Source organism: Phascolarctos cinereus, unplaced genomic scaffold, assembly GCF_003287225.1.
Source record: "Phascolarctos cinereus isolate Bilbo 61053 unplaced genomic scaffold, phaCin_HiC Scaffold_2;HRSCAF=192, whole genome shotgun sequence".
Classification (NCBI taxonomy): domain Eukaryota; kingdom Metazoa; phylum Chordata; class Mammalia; order Diprotodontia; family Phascolarctidae; genus Phascolarctos; species Phascolarctos cinereus.
The window spans coordinates 258373209-258400998 of record NW_027555625.1 but is presented as its reverse complement, the minus strand read 5'-3'; the positions used below and the strand labels follow the sequence as shown (position 1 = coordinate 258400998).

At 36.9% G+C, this 27790-nt stretch overlaps 1 protein-coding gene across 4 annotated transcripts; it reads left to right on the top strand.

The window, feature by feature from the left end:
- The first annotated feature begins 349 nt into the window (after nt 1-349).
- INPP5E (inositol polyphosphate-5-phosphatase E) lies at nt 350-24873 on the top strand. 4 transcript variants are annotated; one of them, XM_020981903.2, is made up of 12 exons: nt 448-892; nt 2277-2413; nt 2878-3971; nt 6862-6985; nt 8455-8552; nt 9733-9857; nt 10770-10889; nt 13353-13460; nt 15353-15514; nt 15659-15774; nt 20840-20976; nt 23252-24873. In XM_020981903.2, the coding sequence occupies exons 3-12, from the start codon at nt 3121-3123 to the stop codon at nt 23382-23384; spliced, it is 1974 nt and encodes a 657-aa protein (XP_020837562.1). In that variant the 5' UTR covers nt 448-892; nt 2277-2413; nt 2878-3120; the 3' UTR covers nt 23385-24873. The 4 variants fall into 4 exon arrangements, with proteins under 4 accessions (XP_020837559.1, XP_020837564.1, XP_020837562.1 ...); XM_020981900.2 differs by lacking the exons at nt 448-892; nt 2277-2413 and adding an exon at nt 350-441; XM_020981902.2 differs by lacking the exon at nt 2277-2413.
- Nucleotides 24874-27790: the final 2917 nt, after the last annotated feature.

Here is a 27790-nt window from a genome sequence, read left to right as displayed (position 1 = left end):
CCGGGAGGGAGGCAGGAGGGTTGGATTTTTAACCAAGGCATCACCTAGAGAGCCCAGGAAATTGAAATGCTTCCTCTGGCCCATGGGTTGAGAGCCTTCAGCGAGAGGCTCACAAATCAAACCTCCCCCAGCACCTTTGGGAGGAAAGGCTGGTTTTCCAACTCGTGGCCCCGAAAGGGGGAAGGGGAAGGATGCGGGAAGCTTTCACTGGGGAATCCTGCCCTTGGACTGATGGATGGGTCGGATGGGTGGGGGTGAGAAGAGGCGGCTGGCGGGCAGGAGGCTGCACGGCGTGCGGGTCCTCCAGACGCCAGGGGGCGATGCCTCGACCCCGTCCCGCCGCCACAGCCATCCTTTCTCCCGCCTCGGTCGCACGGTTGCTAAGAAGCTGAGCTGGGAGTGCGGCCCGGGGGGCGAGGCCCCGGCGCGGGGTTGGGGCAGGTGAGCGCCGAGGCTTCCTGAATCGCCCCTTCCACAACCTCGGCAGGGTCCCCTCCGTGCCGCTGGGCCCCATCCACGAATCACTCGAGGTCTCCCCAGCTGTCCCCTCCTTGACCCACCCTGCGCCCCGCGTCTGTCTTTTCCACGTCCTCCTCCCCATCCCCTCTAGCCTCCCTCCTGGCCCATTCCCGGTCTCCTCCTCCTCTTCCTCCTCCTCGACCTTCCCCTCGCGCCCCGTGTCGTGACCTCCCCAGCCGCTCTCCCTTCTCCCTCCCCGACCCCTCCAGGATCTGCGTCTCCTCCCCACCCCGGCATCCGTGGGTCCCCATCGCCCTGGGGCCGCCCTCGTCCTCGCCCCGGGCCCCCCCGCCATGCTCCCCCAGCCCCATCATTGCCCCTCGTCCCCTCCTTCCTTGCTCCCTCCCTTAATCTAAGCAGCATTCGCGAGGGGGTAAGTATATTGGGGCAATTGAATTCGGGGAAAGAGGAAACGTGTGAGAGTAATCTTGATTTATAGTCTCCAGGAGGTCGCTGTGAGCTTTTCCCTTTTTATCCACTGCTGCTGTTTTTTTTTTTTGAACTTAGTTAGGCCTTTTCTGGCTCACTTTTGCGGGTGCATGTGGACTCTCCCAGTATTCCTGTCAGGCCAGGAAGTAGGAGAAAGTCGTCTCCCTAGGCCCAGAGAGGGTCTGTGGCTTGTGGGACATCACGCCAAGACCAAGGAACGAAACTTGCCCTTGCTCCCGCAGACCCTGTCTGGAGCCCACCCTCCTTTGCTTTGTGTGTGGATTCCCTGAGAGAGACAATACCATTGGTTTTAAGGCTGCGGGAAGGATAGAGATAGAGAATTGGAGTAGGAGCTAGAAATAGTCATTGATAAGCAAAGAGCAAGAATTGGATCTTGCTTGAGAAGGGGGAAAACTGGAAGCTGTTGCCTTGAAGTGTAACAGAGGTGTTTTATGAATTCACTTCTGAAACAAAGGAGAAAGTTTTTTAAACGAATTTTTATTGCTATCTTTTGTTTCAGATCTCCTAGTTTTCCACTGTATCTCTCCTCCATTCCTCCCAGAGAGACATTCCTTATAAACAAAGAATTTTTTTAAAGGAAAAGAAGAGAAATTTTCTAAAACAATCCATACGTTCAAAAAATCTGATATTAGGTGCAGAGTTTCATGCCTGCTGGCCCTAGCCTCTGTGAAGGAATGGGAGGAAGTGTCATATCTCTTCTTTGATAATAAACTTTTTTTATCACTTCATAACATTCAGTCTATAATTTAAGGTAGTGGTTCTATTTTCATTTCCATTTTTATAATTTTTGTGTATGTTGTTTTCCTGGCTCTGCTTTTTACCTCATTTTACATTAGTCCATGAAGTCTTTCCATTTCTATCCATATTCATTTTTGTTATTTCTTAAGGCAGTAATAATCCATTACATTCATGTACCACAGTTTGACCATTTTCCAGTCAATGAACAACCACTTTGTTTCCAGTTCTTTCTTTACTACCTCAAAAAGTGCTCCTATAAATATTTTGGTGTACATGGAACCTTTTTGTTAGTGATTTCCTTGGGGTATATGCTCAACAGTAGAATCTTAGAATTGAAGGATATGGACATTTTGGTCACTTGCATAATCAAGAAGGAGAAAATTAAGATTTCAGATTTATGTGTAAATTCTGCTCTTCATATTTAGGTATAGTAGTTGACATTGGATAATAATAATAAGTGGCATTTCATATAGTACTTAAAGCTTTGCAGGAGGATTTACATCTATTATCTCACTTGGTCCTCACAACAACTCTGGGAGGTGGGTACTATTATTATCCCTATTTTGCAGTTGAAGAATCTAAGGCTGAGAGAGTATATGATTTGCCCAGTACCCCACAGTTAGTAAGTGTCTGAAAAAGGATTTGAACTGAAGCCTTCCTGCCTCCATATCCAGCAGTCTATCCACTAAGCCATCTAGCTCCTTAGGTGGGTACTGTCAGAGAAGAGTGTAACTTGATAGCAGGTTTGGAAAGTCAGCTTGTGAATTTTTATCTGTTTTGTCCTCAGCATGCCAAGTGATACAGCCAGCTCACCCAGTGGTGGGGTTGGGCTGTCATTAAAGTGGTAGTAACATGGGGTTTTATCTTACACTTTAGTGTAAAGCTGTTTACAAATATATATATATGTGTGTGTGTATATATGTGCGCACATACACACATGTATGTATGTATATGTGTATATGTATATGTGTGTATATACATATATCTAAACATATATGTTTACAAATGCTAGTTACACATATAGTTATACATAGGTGCCATAGCATTGCTCATGCATTTGGTGACTATATGCTATGCCCTTGTATCTTTACAAAATCCTTTGTGTTAAATTTGACATTAATTGGTATGATTTAATAAATTCTAATGATATGTTATTTCCCTTCCATTCAGAAATTTCTTTGTGGCTCCATGACTTCAAGATTTCCAACCATGCGCCAGTTGACTGTGGCCATTTTACACCGTCCCAGGCCCCAAAGTAAGGTATCTATAGGGTCTTTGACTTTGGTATTTGGGCTTTCCAAACCCAAATGCATATCCAGGATATTCAGAGGGATAAGTGGTGAATTAACAAGGTGAGTTTTCTCAGGAAGATCAAGCTCCCAAGCTTGGTGGGGGTATGGACACTCTCAGAAGATGCCAACCAAGCCAGTGATAATGGATCCTAAGCATTCAGTTTCCCAGCAGCCAGTAGCCTGTGTGAGTCCACAATCTGATACAATGCTAAAAGAAGCAGGGCTGAAGAATGAATTGCCTGAAAGGAATGAGCCTTGTGGGAACACCTCAGAGTTTCCTTTCAATAGACTCTTAAGACTTACGACTGAGGAAATGAAATTTAACATGAAGGTCAAATCCATCACCCCCAAACCACCCAGAAAACCAAAGCTGGAGCGAACATTTTCCTTAGATGAGAAAGGCTGGAGGAGGAGGCGTTTTAGAACAAGCCAAGAAAGCCTGACAGACCCTAATGAGACAGGTTCATCATCTGGCTCCCTACAGGAGGTGACTACAAGTCCTCCAACTTTGACTACATTGGCTCATGATGGCAGTCATACTCCTCACAACTTCAGCAGCCTACAGAGCACCTCTTTGCAGGATATTCCTGAACCAGGAGACATAGGAAATAATACAGATCCCCCTTCCTCCTTGGAAATTATTCCTCCCACTGTGACAAGTGGTTCCCTGGAGCTTCTGCATGGGGTTACAACTTCATGGAACAAACTTAGACTTTCCAAAGTATTGCCACCATTAGCACTTCCCCCTTTGGAATTGAATGTAGCATCTGAAACCCTAAGGACAACTAATAAAATTGACCCAGATTATATAAATTATAAGCATAACGCTCAAAGTAAATTGCTCCGGCCTGGTAGTAGCCTGAGTGATGGTAGATTACAAAGCTGTGTGGTTTGTGATAACTGTTCCACGACCTCTTTGAAGTCCGCATTCAGCCTTCTTACACCCATTTACTCAAAGGATGTCAGAAACAGGTAGGTGCCCCGCTTTAAAATTTCATCCTGTTGATTTTATATAAGTGACAGCTGTAATCCCATTCCTCTGGGGAGAGGTGGGCCAAAGATAGATGAGGTTAGAATGTTGTGCTGTGTTTTATTTGCTTAGAAATCATACAAAGATTATAGGCCTAATGACAGTTTTTCTATCTGTGGTCCAGGGACCCAGCCTTGCAAAATTTGGAGAATCTCATCACTAGGTTGACCATGAAGTGGTAATTTTTTTTTTTTTGCCCCAGGAGCTTTCAAACACCATCTACTAAATTGCAGAAAGGTTGAAATCTGTATCAGTGGAGGATTGCCCAGACAGGTGGCATCACAGTTTCTTGAAGATAACTACTATTACTGATTGTTCATCTTTACACAGACGATGTGAGCTAACAGCTCTGTTAGTTTTACTGCAGAATTCTGGGCTGGGTGCAAGTTATCTTTACATTTAAAAAATGCTTTTAAGAGATAATGATTTCCCATAATTTGGCAGGATGTAGCTTTAATATTTAATTAATATTGACTTTTTATGGCCTGAGAGGATTTAGCATGCCTCCAGTATGTATTATGGTTCACTGCCAGGTGAAACTAAACATTCTATAAGCCATTTATCATTTAAAATTGGCATGCCACCTTACAGTGGAGTGATTTAAAAATTACAAGAATTCTTACGTTGTTTTTAGCAGAAACCTTAGTTTAATAGTTTAAATCTTTAAGCATTTTATTGATTCTTTTGTCCTTATTTCATTGTCATTTCATTCCTCCTTCTAGATTGTACTCTGTCATAACAGTTAAGCAAAAACATCTAGCTTAAATCCTTTTTTTTCCCCTCAAAAGAAGACTAGTTGAGAAAATTTTCATTTATTTTAATTTCTATAGGACTAAGACAGGCAGTTATGATTAAATTGGGTCTTTTTCTATTTGTTGTGAATTAAAAGATATAATTAGCGTGAGAGAAGCTGAAGACAGGGTTGTTAATGTTTTCTTTGGCGGGAGGTTCCAGGATGAATGATCATCTCAAAAAATTATACCTACAAATGTGTCTGCTTTTTTCCTCAGTGAAAAGAATTAGCTAAGGACTAATAACTCCAACATTGCATATTATATAATTTGCCCTCAGGTGAATTACAGGGTTTTACCTTCAGCTGCTGTTTCAATCAACCCAGCAAACAGTTTTTTTAAGTGCCTACTATGTGCCAGGTGTTAGGGATACAAGGACAAAAATAAAAGACCCTGCTGTCAAGAAGCCTTTTTTTTTTTAATGAAATGAAATGTATTGGGCATTTGGTGAGCACCACATTGAATTATCTTTGTCCTCATTGGAATTTCACCTGCTGAACCAAAGCAGTGAGGAAAAACTATATTAATGTGTGAATTAAAAACTGAAAACTAGTTCCCCTTTACTCAATGATTCCATTTCGTTCCCTTTGTCAGAGTTGAAGAACCTTTTGTGTTTAGGTATTGTATTAGTTTCCCAGGAAATTCTATCAAGTCTTTGAAACTTAGAACGAGTAGGGACCTTAGAGAAAGCTAGTCTAAACATCCCATTGTAAACTGAAGCCTAGTGATTGGAAAGGTTTTATCCAAATTGAATTGCCACAGTAGAATGTGAACTCCATTGGAATGTGAGATCCTTGAGGGCAGGCACCAGGTTTTTTTTTCTCCTTTCATTTCCCCAATGTTTAGCACAGTGCCTAACAGAGAATAAGCACTTAAATAATACTTGTTGACTGTGACAGACTGAAGGTCACACGGTGAATTAGTTGCAGAACTAGAACTAGAACATGACTCCCAGGCCAGTGCTCTTCCCACCTTACTGACATAGTCCACAAAGTTAACAAACCAAAACGAATACCCAAGGGTGAATTATCATGGGTCTTCCCCTGCGCTTTAAAATAAAGGAGAATTGAACAGCTTTTTTATCTTCTGTCTTAGACATCAAAAGCAATCTTTTATCTGTGACCAGGCTTACAGAGCTAGATTTGGAAAGTGCTTTTGGGCATCAGAAATGTATGAAGGACATGTCAGGAGGATTGATGTGAGTGAGTTGTATGGTGATGCTTACCAAAAATTGCTTTCTGGTTGTCAGAAAAATGACTCAGGAAACAAATTTTATATAGTAGGCCTTAATTTAAGAGGAAAAAAAAACACCTCGAAGGTGAGTAGATTTATTTTGGAAATCAAATCCTACTTTAGATTTACAAAAGGAATGGAATATTCAAATGAATATTGTGGTGAATTATTTGGTAAAGTGAAGAATTTTGTAATGTGCAAAAAATCATCCCCTAATATATATTGTGTTAAATTTAGAGCTTTAGATATGAGATTTTCATAAAGTCAGGACAAATCAGTATTTTTTAGTCACTATAGTATGGTGACTAAAAGCTGAAAGTGGACAAAAATTATGCCAATTCTTTTTCAAATCAGTTTCTAGTCACTCTCCTGTTTTGTAGGCAGTTTCCATTAACAGATTTGATTCAAGAAAATTGGTAGGGACAGCATGGTTGCTCAGTGAATAGAGCTCTGGCCTTGGAATCAGGAGAACCTGAGTTCAAATCCAGTCTCAGACACTTAACCCTTACTAGCTGTGTGACCTGGGGCAAGTCTGATGGCCTCAGCAAAAAAAAAAAAAAGAAAAGAAAAGAAAAGAAAGAAAATTGGTGTCTTAATATTAAAGTTTTGTGATCCTTTTCAGGAGAAATTATATTAGTCTGAGTTTGTCTTAGCTAAGAGTTTGGCTACATCTCTCCAGAGAGTATACATAGCTGGATGCTTTTGCTGTATTTCTCCTTTGAAGACTTGTACCATTTGGAAGTACTTGGTAGCCTTATTCTGGAATTCACTATTGTTTTGAACCTAGTCTATTTTATTCTTTTTATAGGAGCTATATGGAAGGAAACTTCTCAGCTAGTGGTGCCTTGTTGGGAGTGGATGAACTAACCCGATACTTTCCAGATGGGAACTTGGGACTCTTTGTGGCCACATGGAACATGCAGGGCCAGAAGGTTGTATAACTGTGTTTGATCTCAGGGATTTTGCAGCTTGTACAAGTGGTAGGGGGAAGATAAGAACAGAAGGAATATCAATATGTAGTGAACTCTTTTGTTGGGTAGAGTTACATTTATAGAATGTGACTACAAGTGGAAATTTGTTAATTCTCTCCTATGACCTGCTACTTGATTACTCTACCACCGGTAAGCAATATGATGCAATGGAATCCTGTTGTCTTTTTAATTAGTTAGCCCCACGTGGAAAATGAATAGTGTACTAGCAGCCTGGACATTTACCTAGATAGCATGCTGCAGAGATTGATGATTTAGTGTTAATAAATAACAAAAGTGCTGGCTTGTGTAAAATAGAACAAAGAAAGTATTATTTTCCCTATCGTATCCATTTCTAACAGATCAATGACAGAAAATTTGCTACTGTCACAGATTTAATCCAATTGGAAAAATGTTTTATTCTGAAGTTTCATGATGAGACTTAGTAAAACCACTTGTCATCTAGATCAATTTCCCACCAGGAACAAAACACTTTGAGAAAGCAGGAGGCAGTTTGGTAGTTTTGTACATGAAAATTTTTTTCTTGGTTTTTTTTTTTGATAACGGTGTATTTTAGAGCTTGTTGTCCCACATGTTTCCTTCTGAAATGAATAACTTGCATCAATCCAGGAGTCTCCTTTGTTAAAGCAGAGTCTATTGTAATAGTACTTAATCTCAGAATGGTTTATACCCTAAAAATAAGAGTTCTGATGGCTCTCACTGAAACAGATCTACCTTCTGTTCAGCTGTCTATGACCATGACATTTGTAAGCCAGGATTGCTCTTACTACCAGAAATCCAATTCAGGTCAGAAATATAGTAAATATTTCCATAAATAAATTGAAAAGAACAATTTTGAGAGAACAGCAATGGTGGTGTTAATATTTGCTAGTTACACAGTTGTAGTTGGCACATTTTCTCTTCACAAGGTTTAGTTTAAATTGATTACCCTGAAAACTTGTGGAACACATTGCCTGTGTTTAAAAACATAGAACATAGAATGTCAGAGCATAAAGAGACCTTTAGTCCAAACCCCTCCCTCGTTTCACAGGTGAGAGAACTGAGGCCCCAAGCTGGAAATTTGCTTGATTAAATGTAATTGGATATTTAGAAAGAGAAAATCATAATTTTATAATTTATATAATTTATAATTTATTTTATAAGCTTCACCAAGCATTTGCTCTTTGACCTTAGACAAGTCATTTATCTTCTTGGGGCCACCTTTGGCTAAAAATAAATAGAATAACCCAGTACTCATATCTCAATAAGAAATGGGGTGTTTGTGATCTTCTAATGAAAGTTAAATTGTGTTGTTATGTACTTCTTGTACCTTACTCTTCGTTTCTGATTGTCTTGTTTATATTTTACAGTCTCTATGTTGCTGCTTGTCATCTTATCCTTTGATCTAACCAGTTTGTTCAACTTTTGCGCAGGAACTTCCAAATAACCTGGATGACTTTTTATTACCTTCTGAAGCTGACTGTGTCCAGGACATGTATGTTTTAGGAGTGCAAGAAGGCTGTTCAGACAGGTATTATAGCCAGTGTAAATAAGACCTTGTTAAATTATATCTTTATTTCATGTGCCTCTCCTCTTCACACATTTTTTTCTTCTCACTTTTCCAGTTCTCACCATATTTTGTATTTGCCAAAATAAAAGCCAGAACTGCTAGTTACAAATTCCTACAGCTGAAAGATCTTGCTTTAAGCTCAACCTTTCTGTCTGTACCTAATACTGTCTGAGATAGTACATAGATGCCACTCATGGAAATTATTATCATCAACAAGAATTTGGGAGGGCATCTACTATGTGAAAGGCTCTGTGTTAGGTGCCAGGCATATCCAGTTTTACTTCCTTTTCTATAATGGCCAAACTAATATTAAAAGCAAATTGTTCTTGTTCTACTTCCTTCCCCTCCCACTTTTTCTTAAGGAAGTAATTATTAAATAACTTTTTAAAAAATTATTAAGGGCTAAAGGGAAAATATATTGAGTATTCAATTTGAAGCCCTAGCCTGTCATTTCTCAGCTTTTGACTTTGATTTCTGAATTTTATTCTTAATTTTCCCGTGTAATTTCCAGATATTTGTCTCTTATTTCTGGGTTGAAGTTTTCATATTATGTAGATAACTACTCTGTTATGGATATGTGTCAGATCCTGATGCATTCATTTTAAGATCGACTGAGAAGTCTATCTTGTTTGGGTAGACTTTTAGATTTTTATGGTATTTTCCTGATTGTTGACATTTTTGCCAGGTTACCATGTCATCAAGAAAGAGCTTGGAAATTGGTAATCTCTGTACACAGAAGGCCCTAGAACAGAGATGCTTCTTTTTTATCATGGGCCATATGGCCTTTTCACAGAAAGTTAATCCTTTTTGTTTCATAATAGGAAGCTGCTTTGACCTTTTTATGAGACTAAAAATGGCTAGTTAAATGTATCACAGCATGTTTATTACTAGGATTTTAGTTGCCGTGTTTTCCTTTGGTTAAAAATAGCTTAGATTTTGTTGTTATTGTTTTTCTTAGATTTTTTTCTCCCACAATGACTTAATGAAAAAACTCAGTACTTTGATTCTTAACTCTGCCAATATTTTGCCAGTTTGCTCTTCTATCATGAAAACAGAATGTAAAGTCTCATCTTTAGCTGTTTTGTTCATGTCATTTCAGAGCTGAAGTGTAGATTTGTTTCTTTCGTTTTCTTTCCCACAGGCGGGAGTGGGAGATTCGGCTACAGGAAACTTTGGGACCCCATTATGTAATGCTGTACTCAGCTGCCCACGGTGTACTATACATGTCAGTATTTATAAGAAGGGACCTCATCTGGTTCTGTTCAGGTATGAAATATGTGGTGAAAGAAAATAGGAATTACAGAAGTAGGAGTAGTAATACTACTATTAGTGGAATTGAAACTAGCAGCCATGCCCCTAAAAAAAACTGACCTTTTTGTTAACATTAAAGAACAGCATTTATATACTTGTTCTTTTTACAGTACATCTGTTTATGATGGATTGCTTAAACATAGACACACAGGAGTGTAACAGATTAATTTCTTTTACTATTAGGCTCCGGAAGGGATTTCATTTAGAAAAACAAGGTCATACAAGAAAAGTCCATAACTATTACAGATTTTCACCCCAGGTTACTACTTTAGAGGCTCCTTAAATACTTAACTATAGGTTGTTTATGACAAAAAGTTATAAGGTCCTACTTCTTTAGTGGCCAGATTTGGGGCAGCTTCAGCCATTTGGAAACATAGCTGTGGAAACTAAAGCAAAAAAGGCCCCTGAGTTGACAAAATAGCAGTAGCTGAAATTGACATACTTTATTCTTCAGAAGAGGTCTTGGGGACCTCACTCAGTCTACTTATTGAAACTGTAATTTTATTTCACAGAAAATCTTGGCTTGCTCAGTGTTCTCCTTGCCTAACTAAAAGTGGCATGGATACAGCAAATTAGGTTTGTGGGGGCGGCTCTTAAAGGAAGGAATCCCAGTAACTGATATCCTGCCAGTGAGGGTAGAGGCAGGAGAATTCTAAAAAGTAAACACAATTTTCAAAACATAGCAACCTAGGGTGATTTAGTGTTGGGGCAGATAGGCCCTGTCCCCTGGAAAAAATGAGTAAACCTCTTCGGATAAACTTGTTAGACATGCCTCTTTGGAAAAGATTGAAAAGGCAACAGTGTTATAAACTAAATAGTCTAAATAGGAAAGTAATTCTCTGTTCTTTTTCTCTTTCCCACATACAGAAGTAGAATATTCAACAGTAACAACTCGAATTGTGTCTCAGATAAAAACCAAAGGGTCATTGGGAGTCAGCTTCACCTTTTTTGGCACCTCCTTTCTCTTTATCACATCTCACTTCACTTGTAAGTCACTTACTTTCTGAATTAAATTGTTCTATTTTAAAAAAACTTCTCACTGCTTTCATCTCTATACTTAGGTAAATACATATGTGTGTGTGTGTGTATATATATATACACACACACACACACACACACACACACACATATATACTTATTATTATATGTAATATATACTTATGTAACTTATGTAAAGTACCACTTAGTTATTCATGCTTGATATTCATAAAACTACTGAATGTTTTTATATTAATCAACGGATTCCTCAATCATTAAATGAAGAGGCCCCCTTCAAGGAGTGGCACCATCTTCGATACATTACAAAGCCTTTACCGATCCCTCAGTGGTTGATGATTTCCTGACCCTGCAGAGAAGTGATATTTACTTGCTTAAATAAGTAGTGTATTTGTCAACTCTTTGAGGGGTGATCATGTTTTGTTTTTGTACCTTTAGATCTTAGCATTGTGCTTCACACATAGTAGAAACTTCATAAACTGAATAAATGCAGCTTATGAATTCAGAAAAGCCTAACTCGGGGCAGCTAGGTGGCGCAGTGGATGGAGCACTGGCCCTGGATTCAGGAGAACCTGAGTTCAAATCCAGCCTCAGACACTTAACACTTACTAGCTGTGTGACCCTGGGCAAGTCACTTAACCCCATTGCCTAGCCAAAAACAAAAACAAAACAGAAAAGCCTAACTCCAAATATGTAAAAATGCATACAGTTAATTTGTGCAACATATTATAATTGTTCCAAACTCCATTATTTCAGATTTTGCCTCTACTCTCACTGTCAAAAATATATAATGCCTAGAGGGCCACATAGTAGGGAATGAGAAGAAACCTTGGCTTTCTTATTCAGACCAGTTCTAGATACTTTTTAAAGTAAAGTGTGATGGATTTAAAGTGGATGTGAATTACTGTGTCACGATAGTGATTTCATCTTCAGTATTAGATCTAATATAGTTAAATTTATAAAGTTTGATAATTTAATAATAGCTAGCATTTATGTAGCATTATAAAGCACTTTATAAATATTTTGTTATTTTATCCTCACAACAACCCTGTGAGATAGATTTTGTTTTAACTCCATTTTACACATGAAGAAACTGAAACAGATAGAAGTTGTGACTTGTCTAGGGTCACACAGCTAGTAAGTGTCTAAGGTAGGATTTGAATTCAAGTCTTCCTGACTGCAGGCCTGGCACTCTATGTACTGTGCAACTTAGCTTTTTAGAACAAACATTACCTTTCCTCCCTCCTTCTCACCGCCCCCCCCAAAAAAATCAAATTAACCTTTATGTACACTTGGCAACTCAATTTAAGCTATCAGTTATCTCTAGATTTGGGAAACTAATTCTTAAGGGACCAGAGGAGTAAGGATTGAATTTTCTGAATGGTTACCTAATACACTATATAGCATAGCATAGCATAGCAGGGATCTTTGTTGAAACTTCCTTACATCACTAATTTTTTTTAACCCTTCACAAAGCTATAAATAATAATTTTGGCTTCTTGAGACCTTAGAGAAATTGTGCTATTTTCCAAAAAGTTAAATAATTGGGATGTGTAAACCATCAAAGCTCAACCCTTCAGAATCTTCTTCAATCTCCTTCCCATTTACCTGAGACATCACTCGATAAATGCTTGCATAAAGGAAGTTCTGGAGCAGGGGTGGGGAACCTACAGCCTCCAGGCCATGTGAGGCCCTTTAGGTCCTCAAGTGCCACCCTTTGACTGAATCCAAACTTCACATAACAAATCCCCTTAATAAAAGGATTTGTTCTGTAAAACTTGGACTCAGTCAAAAGGCTGCACCCAAGGACCTAGAAGTCCACATGTGGCCTCAAGGCCACAGGTTCCTGGCATTTTGTTTTTGGTGCCTTTGAAGATAGAACTATAACTTTAGTGAAGACAATGTTCTCAATATAGTTGAGTGGCACAAGACAACGATAGCAGAAAGAACACCAAAGTATGAGAGTCACGTGATTTGGATTATGTTCTCAGCTCTACCACTTATGACCTTAGATGAATCACTTGCCTTTTTGGCCTCAGTTTCTTCGTATGTAAAATGAGGGGTCTAGACCCTTCATAAATAATGTCTTTAATTTGTGACAGATCTGAAATTCTGTGATTTTATGACTTATATCAAGCTTTCTGCAGACTTGTAAAACAAGAGTCAAAGACAGGACCCTAAATTTGTATCTGTTAGTTTATACTCAGTGGTCAGTTGTTCACAGTGGGCAATTAATTTTTTCAGGGGAGACAGGGAATATGTTCTGGTTTAAATCCCCAAACTATGTACATTTGGCTAAATTAGATCGAATTCTGAAAATAGAATCATTGTGACCCAGGAGTTTTTGTCTTCTTTAAGTGCATCATATTTGAAATGCCCAAAGAATATCTAGACTTGTTTGAATTTATAAATTTATGTGTCACACACATTCTTTAATTTTTTCTTTTATTTCAGCTGGTGATGGGAAAGTATCTGATCGACTGTTAGACTACAGTAAAACTATCCAAGCACTTACACTTCCTAAGAATGTCCCAGATACAAACCCATATCTATCTAGTTCCTGTGAGTATTCAAATCTAAATGTACATTTTAAAAAAAATACTGACAGACATTTTTCTCTATAATTTGTAATGAATTACTTAGTCACTTAAATAGAAAGCATATTTTCTGTTGTGCCTTAGGGAATTGTGTTATAGAAAAATTAAAAAATTTTAATTAAAATGTAAAACAGTAAGCATTTATTAACTGTCTGTTGTGTGCATAGCCTTTTGCAGGGCTCTAGAAGTAATACAAAGTTTATATGAGTCACGGTTCCTGCCCTTTAGAGTCTACTGTAGGCACAAGGGGTAATAGTAATATTTCAGTATACTATTATATAATATTATATTACATATATATATATATGTATGTATGTGCAAAATGAGGAGGAGCATATGGGGAGGTAAATTCAAGATCAACAACTGTAGAAATAAAAAAAAACTGTAGAAATAACTTCTAGCTAACTAGTCTCATTCACATAAACTCACCATTCTAAAAACAATGTTTAGCTTGTGATCCTTCTCATCACAAAGGATGAGAGGGCATAATTTTAAATCTCTTCAGCCCCAGTTGTATACAAGGGTCACACTCATTGTTAATGTTATTCCATTTGGCAGAAGAAAAATTGAGATACCGAAACAGTACCTTGTTCATGCTAAACAGGAAGACTTTTTTTACTATCTTAATTTGGATATAATACTGTACCTTGTCATTGGATGAATTGTGGCTGTTTTAAATGGAAGTGAAAAAAAATCAGCGAAGATTTTAAAATTTAATGTTTTATTTAAATGTTAAAATTTAAGTATTTTATTAAAAACATAACATTGAAGATCAATACAGCCAACTACACTTGCTTAGGAACTATTTACATTTTAAGTTAATTTCAGCATATAATGTATTAAAATTTTCCATTCATTCTCTGAAAGTCCTCATAAGGATTCTTTGTCCATTCACTCTCATTTGCTTTCCCTCTTATTTGATTGTAATTAGAATATAATCTGTTCTTTTAGTTCTACTTTTTTCACTTTGCATTATTTCATAAAGCATTGTTTTTTGTATTCCTTATACTCATTGATTCTAATTACATTATAGAATTCCAATACTTTAATGTAGCATTATTTATTTAACCACTTTCCTATTATTGAACATTTCCCACTTTTTTCATTTATGCATTATGCTGTTAGGAAAAATCTTTGAATAATTGCTCTTTTAAAAAAAATTTCAATAACTGTTTCAGGGTCTGTTCCCAATAATAAATTTATTGGGTCAAAGCATATGATTATTTTGGTAACTTTTAATATGTACTATCAGATTGCTCTCCAAAAAGATTCTGCAGATTTGAAATTCCACTGGGAATGAATGATTATGCTTGTTCCTTCACAGCCCTACCAGCATTTATTTTTGTTGCTTTTAATTATTTTTGCTAATATAATGGGTATGAGGTGTGATATCTCAAAATTATTTTAATTTGCATCTTTTTGAATATTTGTTAAAAATAACGTTTTACTTGATTATTAGAAACTTATGTTTTCTATTTTGAAACTGTCTCTTCATAACCCTTGTCTTTTTATTAGTGTGAACTTTTCTATGCATTTGAATTTCAAGGGAATGCTACAAAATAGTGGGCCATTGCACAGCTAAGCAAACGTTCCTTCTTACCATTTTGCGACAGATCTGGACAAGCTTCTCTGTCTATTCCAGAACTGGTCTTCTTTTTTCACTAGATAGCCAGTCCTCAGAATTTAATGAGTACCTGTTGAGAGTCTCTGTTGGGCCCTTCAGGGCTTTATATACAGTATGTATCACTACTAGTCTTGTTTTTAACCCATAGCTAAAAGCCAGGATCTGAAACTGCTTGTGTTATGATGCTCAACTAGGAAATATGACACTAATGAACCTTCTGACATTTGCTTCAGTGGATGTCACAAGTCGATTTGATGAAGTGTTCTGGTTTGGAGATTTCAATTTTCGACTGAATGGTGGACGGATGGCAGTAGAGTCAATCCTGAAACAGAATCTGGAGATGAACATGTCAGAGCTACTTCAGCATGATCAACTTATTAAAGAAATGAAGAAAGGTAAGTGGCATTGCTATTTTTTCTTATTCATTTTTAAATTTTGGAAGGCTGAGTTATTTTAGTCTGATGGACTTTGTGAAAACAGAGGCAGAACCTTGGGACAGAGAGTCCTTATTATCCTTGCTTTGTCTTTCTGCCTTGCAGGATCCATCTTCAAGGGGTTCAGGGAAGCAGACATTCACTTTTTCCCTTCATATAAATTTGATGTTGGAAAGGACAGCTATGATAGCACTTCCAAGCAGAGGACGCCTTCTTATACAGTAAGAGGTCTTCATTCCTTACCCTTCCTACTAGAAAGGCAGTGCCTTTTTCTCAGTTTTGAGCTGTAGGCCTACATATTCCTGAGAGTGTGACTGCAGCTCATAATGTTCCTGTTGTACATGACTATACTTGCATCTTCATTGACTTAGTCTTCTTTCTGCGTGTGACACATTGGATCACACTACCTATGGCCATCTGCCAAAACAAATACTTATTGTTTGAAGAAACCCGGACCTTGCTTAGCCCATGTAATTCCAAAATTGATATCCAGCTGGAAAATTTGTACACGTGGACTCTTGGTTGTCACAATCATTGTAAGAAAAAAATGCCACTATGTAGAAACTGCCTAGAATTTTAGCTAATGATATTTTTTATTGATTCCATAGAATTACATTTGATTTCAACAGACTTTTTTGGGGGGAAGGTAATGTTATTATAAAGAATATATTATCTGATTAATTATAACTCTTAGCTGTAAATACTAAAAGAAGAATCCCACATATTTCCTGAGGCTCCCATTTCTACCAGATGTATTTGTAGAGAAGTCAGATTCCTTTGCATAAAGGAACTAACAGAACTAATGTTTAATGAAATGCCCATTAGGTACCAGTTTCCTTTGCCTGCTACCTCAGCTTTGGGACCTTTTCCTTCCTATGCTGTAAGTTTGCTGTCAAACTCTCTCTCATAGTGGTAATGCTTCTTGAAAGAGCAAAGGTTAAGAAACCAGTGGATCTATTATATACTATTAAAGCTCAGATGATGGAACACATAGATTCTGTGCATGTAGTTATCTTCTTATTACTTTCATAACAAATGAGAAAACATGCATCCTACTTGTCAGGATTCATTGAATAGAATCACCAATGAACATTCGTAAAGAAATGGATTTTTTTATTCTGAGGTATACTTTAAGACAGCTCTATAGTCTAATGTCCTAATAATCTTTGAATACAATCCCACCCTCCCATCCTCCAAAAAAAACCCAAACAACTGTGAACACAGATAACTTTCAAGTGAAATCAGTTTTTCGAAGTGAAGTGAGTCCTGAAATGGGTTGAGATGAGTGATAACTTGTTTTAAACAGTAGAACATAAGAAGTGAAAGGGGAGTAACAAAATTAGAAAAGAACCAGATCAGGTCTCTTTCTTTCATTACTGTGGTTAGGAGGGAAATTTTTTAAAAAAATTTAGTGGAAGCAGACTCTTACCTTAACAAAGAGTTTAAAACTCAAGTAATTGGCTGGGATCATGAGCAAGTAGCGCAAAAAGAGTCAGACCATAGAATCTTACTTTGGTGACAAAGAAGATCAAAATATACAACCAGAAGAAGACAACAAAGTCAAAGCTCCTACATCCAAAACCTCCAAGAAAAATATGAATCAGTCCCAGGCCTTGGAAGAGCTCAAAAGGGATCTTGAGAAGCAAGTAAGGGAAGTAGAGGAAAAACTGAGAGTGATGCAAGAAAATCACGAAAAACAAGTCAACAGCTTGCTAAAGGAGACCCAAAAAAATACTGAAGAAAATAACACCTTAAAAAATAGCCTAACCCAAATGGCAAAAGAGGTCCAAAAAGCCAATGAAGAGAAAAATGCCCTAAAAAGAAAAATTGGCCACATGGAAAAGGAAGTCCAAAAGCTTACTGAAGAAAATACTTCCTTAAAAATTAGAATAGAGCAATTGGAAGATAGTGACTTTATGAGAAATCAAGACACTGTAAAACAAATCCAAAAGAATGAAAAATTAGAAAACAATGTGAAATATCTCATTGGAAAAACAACTGACCTGGAAAATAGATCCAGGAGAGAGAATTTAAAAATTATTGGACTATCTGAAAGCCATGATCAAAAAAAGAGCCTAGACATCATCTTTCAAGAAATTATCAAGGAAAACTGCCCTATATTAGAACCAGAGGGCAAAATAGAAATTGAAAGAATCCACAGATCTCCTCCTGAAAGAGATCCCCAAAGGAAAACTCCTAGGAATATTGTAGCCAAATTCCAGAGTTCCCAGGTCAAGGAGAAAATATTACAAGCTGCCAGAAGGAAACAATTCAAGTACTGTGGAAACACAATCAGGATAACACAAGATTTAGCAGCTTCTACATTAAAGGACCGCAGGGCATGGAATATAATATTCCGAGGGCAAAGGAGATAGGATTACAACCAAGAATCACCTACCCAGCAAAACTGAGTATAATCCTTCAGGGGAAAAAATGGTCATTCAGTGAAATAGAGGACTTTCAAGCATTCTTGATGAAAAGACCAGAGCTGAATAGAAAATTTGACTTTCAAATACAGGACTCAAGTGGAACATGAAGAGGTAAACAGGAAAGAGAAATCATAAGAGACTTATTAAGATTGAACTGTTTACATTCCTGCATGGAAAGATGATATTTATAACTCATGAGACCTTTGTCAGTATTAGGGTAGTTGGAGGAAAAAAATTATATGTATGTATATGTAGATAGATAGAGGGCACAGGGTGAGTTGAAGATTAAGGGGTCATATCTGGAGAATAAAATTAAGGGATGAGAGAGGATTATACTGGAGAAGAAGAAAGGGAGAGGTAGAATGGGGTAAATTATCTCACAAAAAAAACAGAAAAGTCTCTTACAGTGGAGGGGAAACAGGGGAAGGTGAGGGGAATGAGTGAATCTTATTCTCATAGGATTTGGCTTAAGGAGGGAATAACATACACATTCAATTGGGTATGGAAATCTGTCTTACCCTACAGGAAAATAGGGGGAGAAGGGACAAGAGAGCAGGGGGATGATAGAGAGGAGGGCAGATTGGGAAAGGGGTAATCAGAAGTAAATACTTCTGAGGAGGGACAGGGTCAAAAAGAAAGAATAGAATAAATGGGAGGGCAGGATAGGATTAAGGGAAATAGAGTTAGTTTTTCACAACATGTCTACTGGAAGTGTTTTGCATAACTGCACATGTACAACCTATATTGAGTTGCTTGCCTTTTCAATGAGGGTGGGTGGGGAGGGAGAGAAAGAGAAAATTTGAAACCTAAAGTTTTAAAAACATATGTTTTAAAAAAAATGTTTTCACATGCTACTGGGAAATAAGAAATACAGGAAATGGGGTACAGAAGTCTCTCCTGCCCTACAGGAAAATAGAAGGGGAAGGGGATAAGAGAAGGGGAGAGAGAGAGAAGAGAGGACAGACTAGGGGAAGGGATATTCAGAATGACATCTTGGGGAGGGGGGAGGGGGGGTGAAAATTTGGAACTCAAAAACTTGTGGAAGTGAATGTTGAAAACTAAAAATAAACAAATTTATATTAAAAAAATTTATTTAGTATTTTATTTTTCCCCAGTTACAAGTAAAAACAGCCTCCAACATTTATTTGTTTTTAAAACTCTGAATTCCAAATTCTCTCCCTTTTTCCCTTCTTCCCCCCCACATTGAGAAGGCAAGCAATTTGATATAGGTTATACATGTGTAGTCATGCAAAACATATCCATAATAGTCATGTTGTGAAAGAAAACGTAGACAAAAAAACCTCAATAAAGAAAGTAAAAAAAAAAAGTATGCTTCAATCTATATTCAGACGCCATCAGTTCTTTCTCTGGAGATGGGTAGCGTTTTTCATCATAAGTGCTTCAGAGTTGTCTTGGATCGTTGTACTGCTCAGAATAGCTAAGTCATCACAGTTATCATCTCACAATATCGCTGTTACTTTGTACACAGTACATTTTACTTTGCATCAGCCCATGCAAGCCTTTTCCAGGTTTTTCTGAGAGTATCCTGCTCATCATTTCTTACAGTACAGTATTATCCCATCATAATCATATACCACAACTTCTTCAGCCATTTCCCAACTGATGGTCATCCTCTCAATTTCCAATTCTTTACTTCCAGAAAAGGGCTTCTATAAATATTTTTGTACATATAGGTCCTTTTCTTTTTTCTTTTTTATCTCTTTTGGGATAAAGACCTAGTAGTATTATAGGAGGGAAATCCAAACCAGACAAGCAAAACAATGATCACAAAAGATAAAATAGATCATTTCAGTTATATGAAATTGGATGCTTTTGCACAAACCAAATCAACTTAACTAGGATAAAAAGGGGAAGTGATTGATTGGGCAAAAAAAAAATCTTCACAGGAATTATGTCTAATAAAGGTATATAGGGACCCTAATACAAATTTATTATAACACCAAAATCCATTTCCTTTGTATAAGTGGTCAAAGGGTATAAACAGCATTTGAAAAAATTGTTAAAATATTAACAGTCATAGCAAAGATTGCTCCAAAATCACGAATAGATAGAGACTTGCAAATCAGAGCAACTCTGAGGTTTCATCTCAAACTTAGTTACTGGCAAAGATGATAAAAGGTGATAATAGTGTTTGAGAGGTTGTGGAAAGAGAGGCACGTTAATGGACAGTTAATGCAATCATTCTGGAAAGCAGTTTAGAATATACTAAGAAAGTGACTAAAATGCCCATGCCTTTTCAGTGACAGATGTCACCACTAGGTATATATACCCCAAGGAGATTTAAAAAAAAAAGTTCCCATAGATATAAAAATATTACTTTTAGCACTTTTTATAGTAGCAAAGAGCTAGGAACAAAATACATATCCATTGATTGGAGAATTGCTAAACAAGTTAAAATCCATGAACATAATAGAATATTACAGTAGTATAAGAATATATGAATACAGAGAAGGATAGGAAGACTTATATGAACTGATGTAAAGTGAAGTAAAAAAAACAAAGCCAGGAAACCAGTGTAAAAACACAGTGACCACAACAATGTAAATGTAAAGAAGAACAAACAATAAAAACTGAATGCTGTGAAATTATAATGATCCCGCTTGATCCCAAAGAAAAGGTAGAAGAATGCACTCCACTCCCTTCTTTATAGAGGTGGGAACACTGTAGACATGGAATATTGCATATGATGTCAGCTTTGGCTGATGCTCTGAACTGTTTTTTTCCTCTTATTCTATTTTCTATGAAAATTTTTAAAAAGAAATGAAAGGTGAGCAGACCATGTATTCCTGTGGAATTCAGCTTAGTTTCCCTGCCTTTTGTAAATCTCTCCCTATAGGACCGAGTTGTATATAAAAGCCGTCAAATAGAAGACATCTACCCAATCAAGTATTCTTCCTGTCCTGGAATCAAGACTTCTGATCACCGCCCAGTGTATGGTCTGTTCCGAGTAAAAGTGAAACCTGGGAGAGACAAGTTAGTGTCCCATTCATGCATCTCTTTTTACAAGGGGTCACATCAGCTCCTCTTAGGGTTAGGACTTCCAAAGTTCACTGATTCTTGTCAGGTCCTGAGGTGGTGGTGTTTGAATTTGGAATTTGACTTGATTTAAGTTCAACCTCGTAGCCTCACATTTTGGAGCTGTATAAATCAGAGATACCAGTACCATGAGCCAATGACTCATCTCAAAGTGATTATTTTGTATTGATTTGTTTGAATTGTATTTGTGTAATACCCCCCCAAAAAAATGCAGATCTCTTTTTTTGTTCCACTCAGAAGTCTTGGTTATTTTTTTTTAATTCTAAGTTGCATTTGAATGTCATGGATTATAATTTTTTAAGAATATAGGTGTATATGTGTGTGTGTGTGAGATCTTCATTTTTATCTCAGGAGGGCAACAGGTCAACTTAAAATCATCTCTGAGATAACTCATTCAAAATAGGCCCAATTTAAAGCTTGCTTTCATATTGTTTTTCCTCTTAAAATCAAGTGTTTTGATACAGATCTGAGTGGGATATTCAAAGTTGGATGGCAAATCAACTTTTCAGTCAGGAGAATATAATCTTTAGATTGGGTGCTGGTTTTTTGGTTTTGTATATTTAATGCCTTGAACACAGTATATACTTAATAAACATTTTGATGAATCAGGCTTACCTTGAACATTACAAAGTTAGAGTAGCTAAGACTAGAAAGAAAAGCTCTTGGTGTGTTCCCGAAGACAGTAGTCTCCAAATTGGGGCCCCTTTGAGGTATGTAATCAACTTCTCTTGTTTCAGTGTACTCAAGCTCAGGGTCGGTAGGTGGCACAGTGGACACCTGGAGTCAGGAGGACCTGAGTTCAAATACAGATTCAGATATTTATTAGCTGTGTGACCCTGAGCAGGTCACATAATCCCAACTGACTCTGAAAAAAAAAAAAAAACAATGTACCTATCCCCTGCTCCAACATCACCTTGTGACTCTAAGTTTCCCCTTGGAAAGTAGGCTCTGCATTCCAGGGCAATGACCAGTGTGTAAGAGCCTTGCCTCCTAGTTTTGTAGTTGCACAGGATGAACAGACACCAATGGATTGAAAACTGAATCACAGATCTCATTATATTATTTTTCCCCTCAAACTCATTCTTTTCCCAAACTTTGCTATTACTATTAAGGGTACCACCAGTCTTCTAGTCATCCAGGTTTACAAGACTCCTCACCTTCCGTCATCACACAAACAGATCCAGTTATTTCCAGAATCTTATTTCTACCTGCACATTTTTCATATCTGTCCCCTTTTCTCTACTTACACTACCATAGCCCTGGTTAAGGTCCTTAAAACCTCTCCCATGCTGTATTATTTTGTCTGTTTGTTTTTATTTTTTTTAATATAAATTTATTTATTTGTAGTTTTCAACATTTCCACAAGTTTTTGAGTTCCAAATTTTCAACCCGTCTCACCCTCCCCCCACCGCAAGATGGCATGCATTCTGAATATCCCTTCCCATATCTGTCCTCTTTTCTTTCTCTCCCCCCTTCTATTATCCCCTTCCCCTTCTGTTTTCCTGTAGGGCAGGATAGATTTCTGTACCCCATTTCCTATATTTCTTATTTCCCGGTTGCATGTGAAAACATTTTTAAAAAAACATATGTTTTTAAAACTTTGGGTTCCAAATTTTCTCCCTTCCTCCCTCACCACCCACCCTCATTGAAAAGGCAAGCAACTCAATATAGGTTGTACATGTGCAGTTATGCAAAACACTTCCATAACAGACATGTTGTGAAAAACTAACTCTGTTTCCCTTAATCCTATTCTGCCCCCGTGCTGTATTATAATAAAGGCCTCCTAATAGGTTGCTTTCCCTCAGGCCTCTCCCTTCTTCTATACAACCGGCAGTAACCAGTTGGGTTCTCATTAAATTCCAGAGGCTCCCAATTACATCTGCAGTAACAAAGGTTGTTTCATCTTTATTTTATCCTTTTTAATTTCTATCTTCATGTAAGTTTTATGATATATATAATTATTAGTATAGCAGTACATGTATATAATAAATAAGTAAATATACGTACCTAGTTGGAGGTGTTTGGAGACCACTGCCCAAAGCCACTTTATACTCAGCCACAAAGAGTCCTTTATGAAGACACCCACAAAATGCATGCATGTGCCAAAGGGAGAGAAATCTCACTTTGTTGTAGCTCTTACAAAGTCCAGATTGTTCCTTGGTTTTACAGTTAAGAAGCAATATCCATATCACAGTTTCTTTTTCCTTTACAGCATTCCTCTAGCTGCTGGCAAATTTGATCGAGACCTCTATTTATTAGGAATTAGAAGACGCATTTCAAAGGAACTTCAGAAACAGCAACCACTTAAAGATCAAAAATCCAGTATGATTTGTACTGTTTCCTGAGAAAGCTGGCCTTGGAAGAACCTGACAAGCCATCAGTAAGGGAAGATCACCCCAGCAGGCCAAATAAATACTCCAGTCTACGTATGAAGAGAACTCACTGAAAAAGACTGAAGTAGTTTTGTGTGTAATCACCATTCCATCTTTAACGACTCACAAAGACAATCTTAAAAGAACTGTTCTGTTCTCTGTATCTTACAAAAAAACTGTAACACACTAGCTGTGAAAATTCAGTAATGGTGTGGTACCTAAATTATCATTGTCCCAGGAAGGATAGGTATCCTGAGAATCATTTGGATTTCTTGTAAATATATAAATCACTTCTATTTGTAATATTTCCATTAGGAGCAAGGCAAATTATCCTTATTGACATTTCAGGTAATTCTAGCCTTTTTCAGGGTTCCTACATTGTATTCCTCCAGTAGTATATTAATACAATCATTGGCACTCTGCTTTGGCAAACACCTGTACAGTTTGCCCTGAACAGCTTATATGATCTAAGGCAGTACTTTATTTCCTTAATATTTTCTGCCAAAGAGCCCTTTAATACCTGACTAAATTTCACTTAAAAAAAAAAGTATTTGGCCATATGCCCCATAGCTAGTGCATCTTAAATCTTGTAGGTACATCTTTGTTTTTCCTACATTTAGCCTCCAAAGATATATCCAACCCCCATATATAAATATATATCCTTTCCTGTGTACATCATTCCCCTAGTTACTATTGAGTAGAACGCCACAGGATATTGAGTCATTTGCTCAATGGCCCACTTCTCCCTCACCCAGGGCATTAGTTCAGGGGAGTAGAGCCCGTAGTTTATCAGTTGTGCTTGGGGAAGTTTTAAAGGCTAACCTTGTGGCTTAGGTGCGCTTAGCATTGTCCTTGGGACATGAACCCCAAACCCAAGAGTCACTATTAAGAGGAAAAGAGGCCATGTTGAACAATCTGGTTGCCCTTACCCTTACCAAATGTGAGAAATGACTGAAAGCCAACTTGACTCCAGGGAGGGGGAGTGCATGAGGTGATTCTCCAGGATTGATACATTACATTCAGCGTCATCACAGAACTTCATTATTCATCCTTAAGAATTTTATCAGCTACACAGGTTCCCGTGGAGGTCACCCCCAAGTGTCATTTTATGGAACTAGTTCAAGATTTTTGGGAAACAAAGAAACATTGTAGAAAGGCTACGTTTACAGATGGACATGTTTGTTCTGTTCAGGTCATTTGCTTTTTTTTTTTTTTAAGAATTTAAAATCCTTTTCATTTACTTGCCTAATGGTCTGGATATTTGGAGTGTTATTATTTTGCACTAATCCTGGAGAAACAACTACAGATTTTTAAGAGGGTTTTTAAACTCATAACTATTGTTTTCTTTCTTGTCTCATATCCAAAAAATGTTATGCCTTGAATATGTGGATTCAATCTAGATGTCTAAATTAATATTTATTTTTCTTATTTATATTTTAAAATAAATATATCTTAAAATTTATAGGTGTGTTTCCTTAGTGACTTTAGAGTTCTAATAGAAAAAATATATATATATGTGACATTCGAAGTTGAAAAGTTAAGACAAAAAAACAACTGACCAGAATCCTTCCGAATTTCAATTACATGATTTCTATTTTCTATAAGTAAAATTTATTGCAAATACATCAGAAAATTGAGCATATTTAAGTGAGGCTTCTAATTTCTGCCATAGTAACAGACTACAAAATTTGAATTTCCAGATATGAACTTGTGTTTGAGTCAACAAAGAACATTTTAAAGACAAAATTCAGCCTTTAAGACATTTATAGAAATGCTATTTTGTCTTATAGGTAAGATCCTATTAGGAAGAATCCCAAGGAGCTGTTCAATTTGTTTCATTTTACTGGAATGTTATATAAAATATTGCTTAAATAAGTAAGTGGGCCATACATTTCACTTAAAAATCATTGTTATGTGGATTTTTGTTGTAATAAAATTTGACTTGAGCAAATTTTTACAGATTAAATCTGAAAATGTTTTTTTTTTTCCAAATGAGGAGGAATAAATTTTCTTCAACCTTAAAGTAATTAATACATGAATTCACTTATATAGTAGTTTGTGATTAAGAACTTGGGAGAAAGGCACTTTATAAATCTGATTTCTAAAATCACTAATTCTGTGTTGAGTAAATTACTTAACCATGAACATTCAGATTCTTTATGAAATGAATTCACTCCTGGAAAATTACAGTTAAAGTAATTTTGACCCCATTGCCTAGCCAGAAAAACAAAAACAATGTAATTTTGATTGAGCACAAATTAGAACTGTAAAAATTATGAAAAGTAAATTATTTGCCAATTTCCCAAGCAATAATCAAATCTGCTTAAAATTTTGGTTTGATTAGTCTGAGTTGCTTATTTAAAAGAGTTTTGTGTTCAGGTCTCTGATCAATTGTTTTCATCTTGATTTTTTTTTACTTAAGCTGTACATTTTTTGTACTTACACAATTAAAACTAAATTGCCAAGAAACAAACCCAAAATGTGGTCTGTGGTTTCCTAATCTTGTTTATTTTTTCCCCAATTAACAAAAATCTACTTTTTTCCCTTCAGCCTTCCTGTTTATCTTCCCCCCCAAAAAAATCCTTCAAAACGCTAGTAAAAAAATATTCATAGTCAAGCAGAAGAGATTCCCATATTGAACATACCCAAAAAGTAAGTCTGATTTTCGTCTTGAATTTATCACTTCTCTGTCAAGAAGCACAGCATGCTTCATCATAGGTCCTCTGGTTGGTCCCTGTAGTGATCAGATTTTTTAAATATTTCAAAGTTGTTTGTCTTTATAACGTTATTGTATCAAGTATTCTATTTTGCTGTTAATAGTTTATATAGGCTTTCCAAGGATTCACTGAAACTATCCCTTTCATTTTATACAGTACAATAGTATTCTATTTTATTCATATACCATAATTTTTTCAGCCATTCTCTAATTGATTGGCATCCCCCCCCCCAGTTTCCAATTCTGTACCACTACAAAAAAAGTTGCTATAAATACTTGTGTATATGAGACCTTTACTTTCTTCTTTGATCTCTTTGGGGCATAGGCCTAGTAGTCCTATCTCTGGCTCGATGTATATGCACACAGTTTAATAACTTTTGGGGCATGGTGCCAAATTCCTTTCCAGAATGGCTGGAGCTTACAGCACTGTAGATGCTACATCAATGTGCCCGTTTTCCTGCAGCCCCTCCAACATATGTCATTTCCTTTTTTCATCAAGTTGGTTAATCTGTTAGGTATGAGATGGAATTTGAGAGTTCTTTTAATTTGCATTTCTATAATTATTAGTGTTTAGAACATTTGACATTCATCAATTGCTTCTCTTGGGATTTCAACTAGATTGCTAGTAAGGTACTATAATTTTCAAAAGAAGTTTTCAGAAAGGTGGCTACTAATTAAGTGAGCATGCCAAAACTGCATGGAAGTTTCTATTAGATCAAGAACTGACTTGTGAATGGGACATAAGGGGTCTACACATTTTGTTTTCCTTATGAAATACTCCATCTTAACTTCAGAAATTTATTTTTTTTTCAGCCAAAGACGAGGTTTATTAGAACATTCATCACATTGGGCAGACTCTTAAGGGGTCTGAACATTAGTAAGCTATTGGCTAGATTATAAGAATGTGAGCCCAGGAATTTATGAAGACATATATTAGATGCTTAAGTTTCTGAACTATTCTTTCCTAAGCTGTCTAGTAAACCTAATATTTGGCATTAGTGTGTTCCTTGTACATACTAGGTATTTAATGTGTACTGAAGTCAATCAAATACCCACCATGTGCTAAGCAGTGAATATAGAAAATCTTTGCTGCCAAGAAGCTCATATTCTACCAAGGGGACATAACTTGTACATATATGCAGTAATTTGAAGAGAAAACATTTATCAGTTGGGATCAGGAAATGTTTGAGATGAACCTTTAAAGAAGAGTCAAACATGAGGAAGGAGTGCATTCCAAACTGTGCAAAAAGCAGGAATACAGGATTTGGAATGTTAAGTATAGGGACCACTAGCAGGATTGTTCAATTGGAAAGTAGTGTGAAGAGGAATAATGTGAAAAGAGGTCTGGAAAGGTAGGTTGAGACCAAATTGTGAAGAGCTTAAATGTCAAGTTTTAGAGTTTGTATCTTTTCTTAGAGATAACTTTTTTTTAGTAACCTGGTGACAGAGAACTATGACTTAGAAATAATTTGGCAGCTGCATGGAAGGCTGATTGAAAAAGGGCAGAGACTAGAAACAAAGCCATTTAGGAGGCTGGCCAAAGGTGCTAAGTGCCTAAAGTAGGAAAGAATGTGCGTAGGACCAATAAGAAATGTGAAAGTACAATTGACTAGACTCCACAATTGATTGGCAGTAGGGGTGTAAGGGATAGGAAAGAATGGAG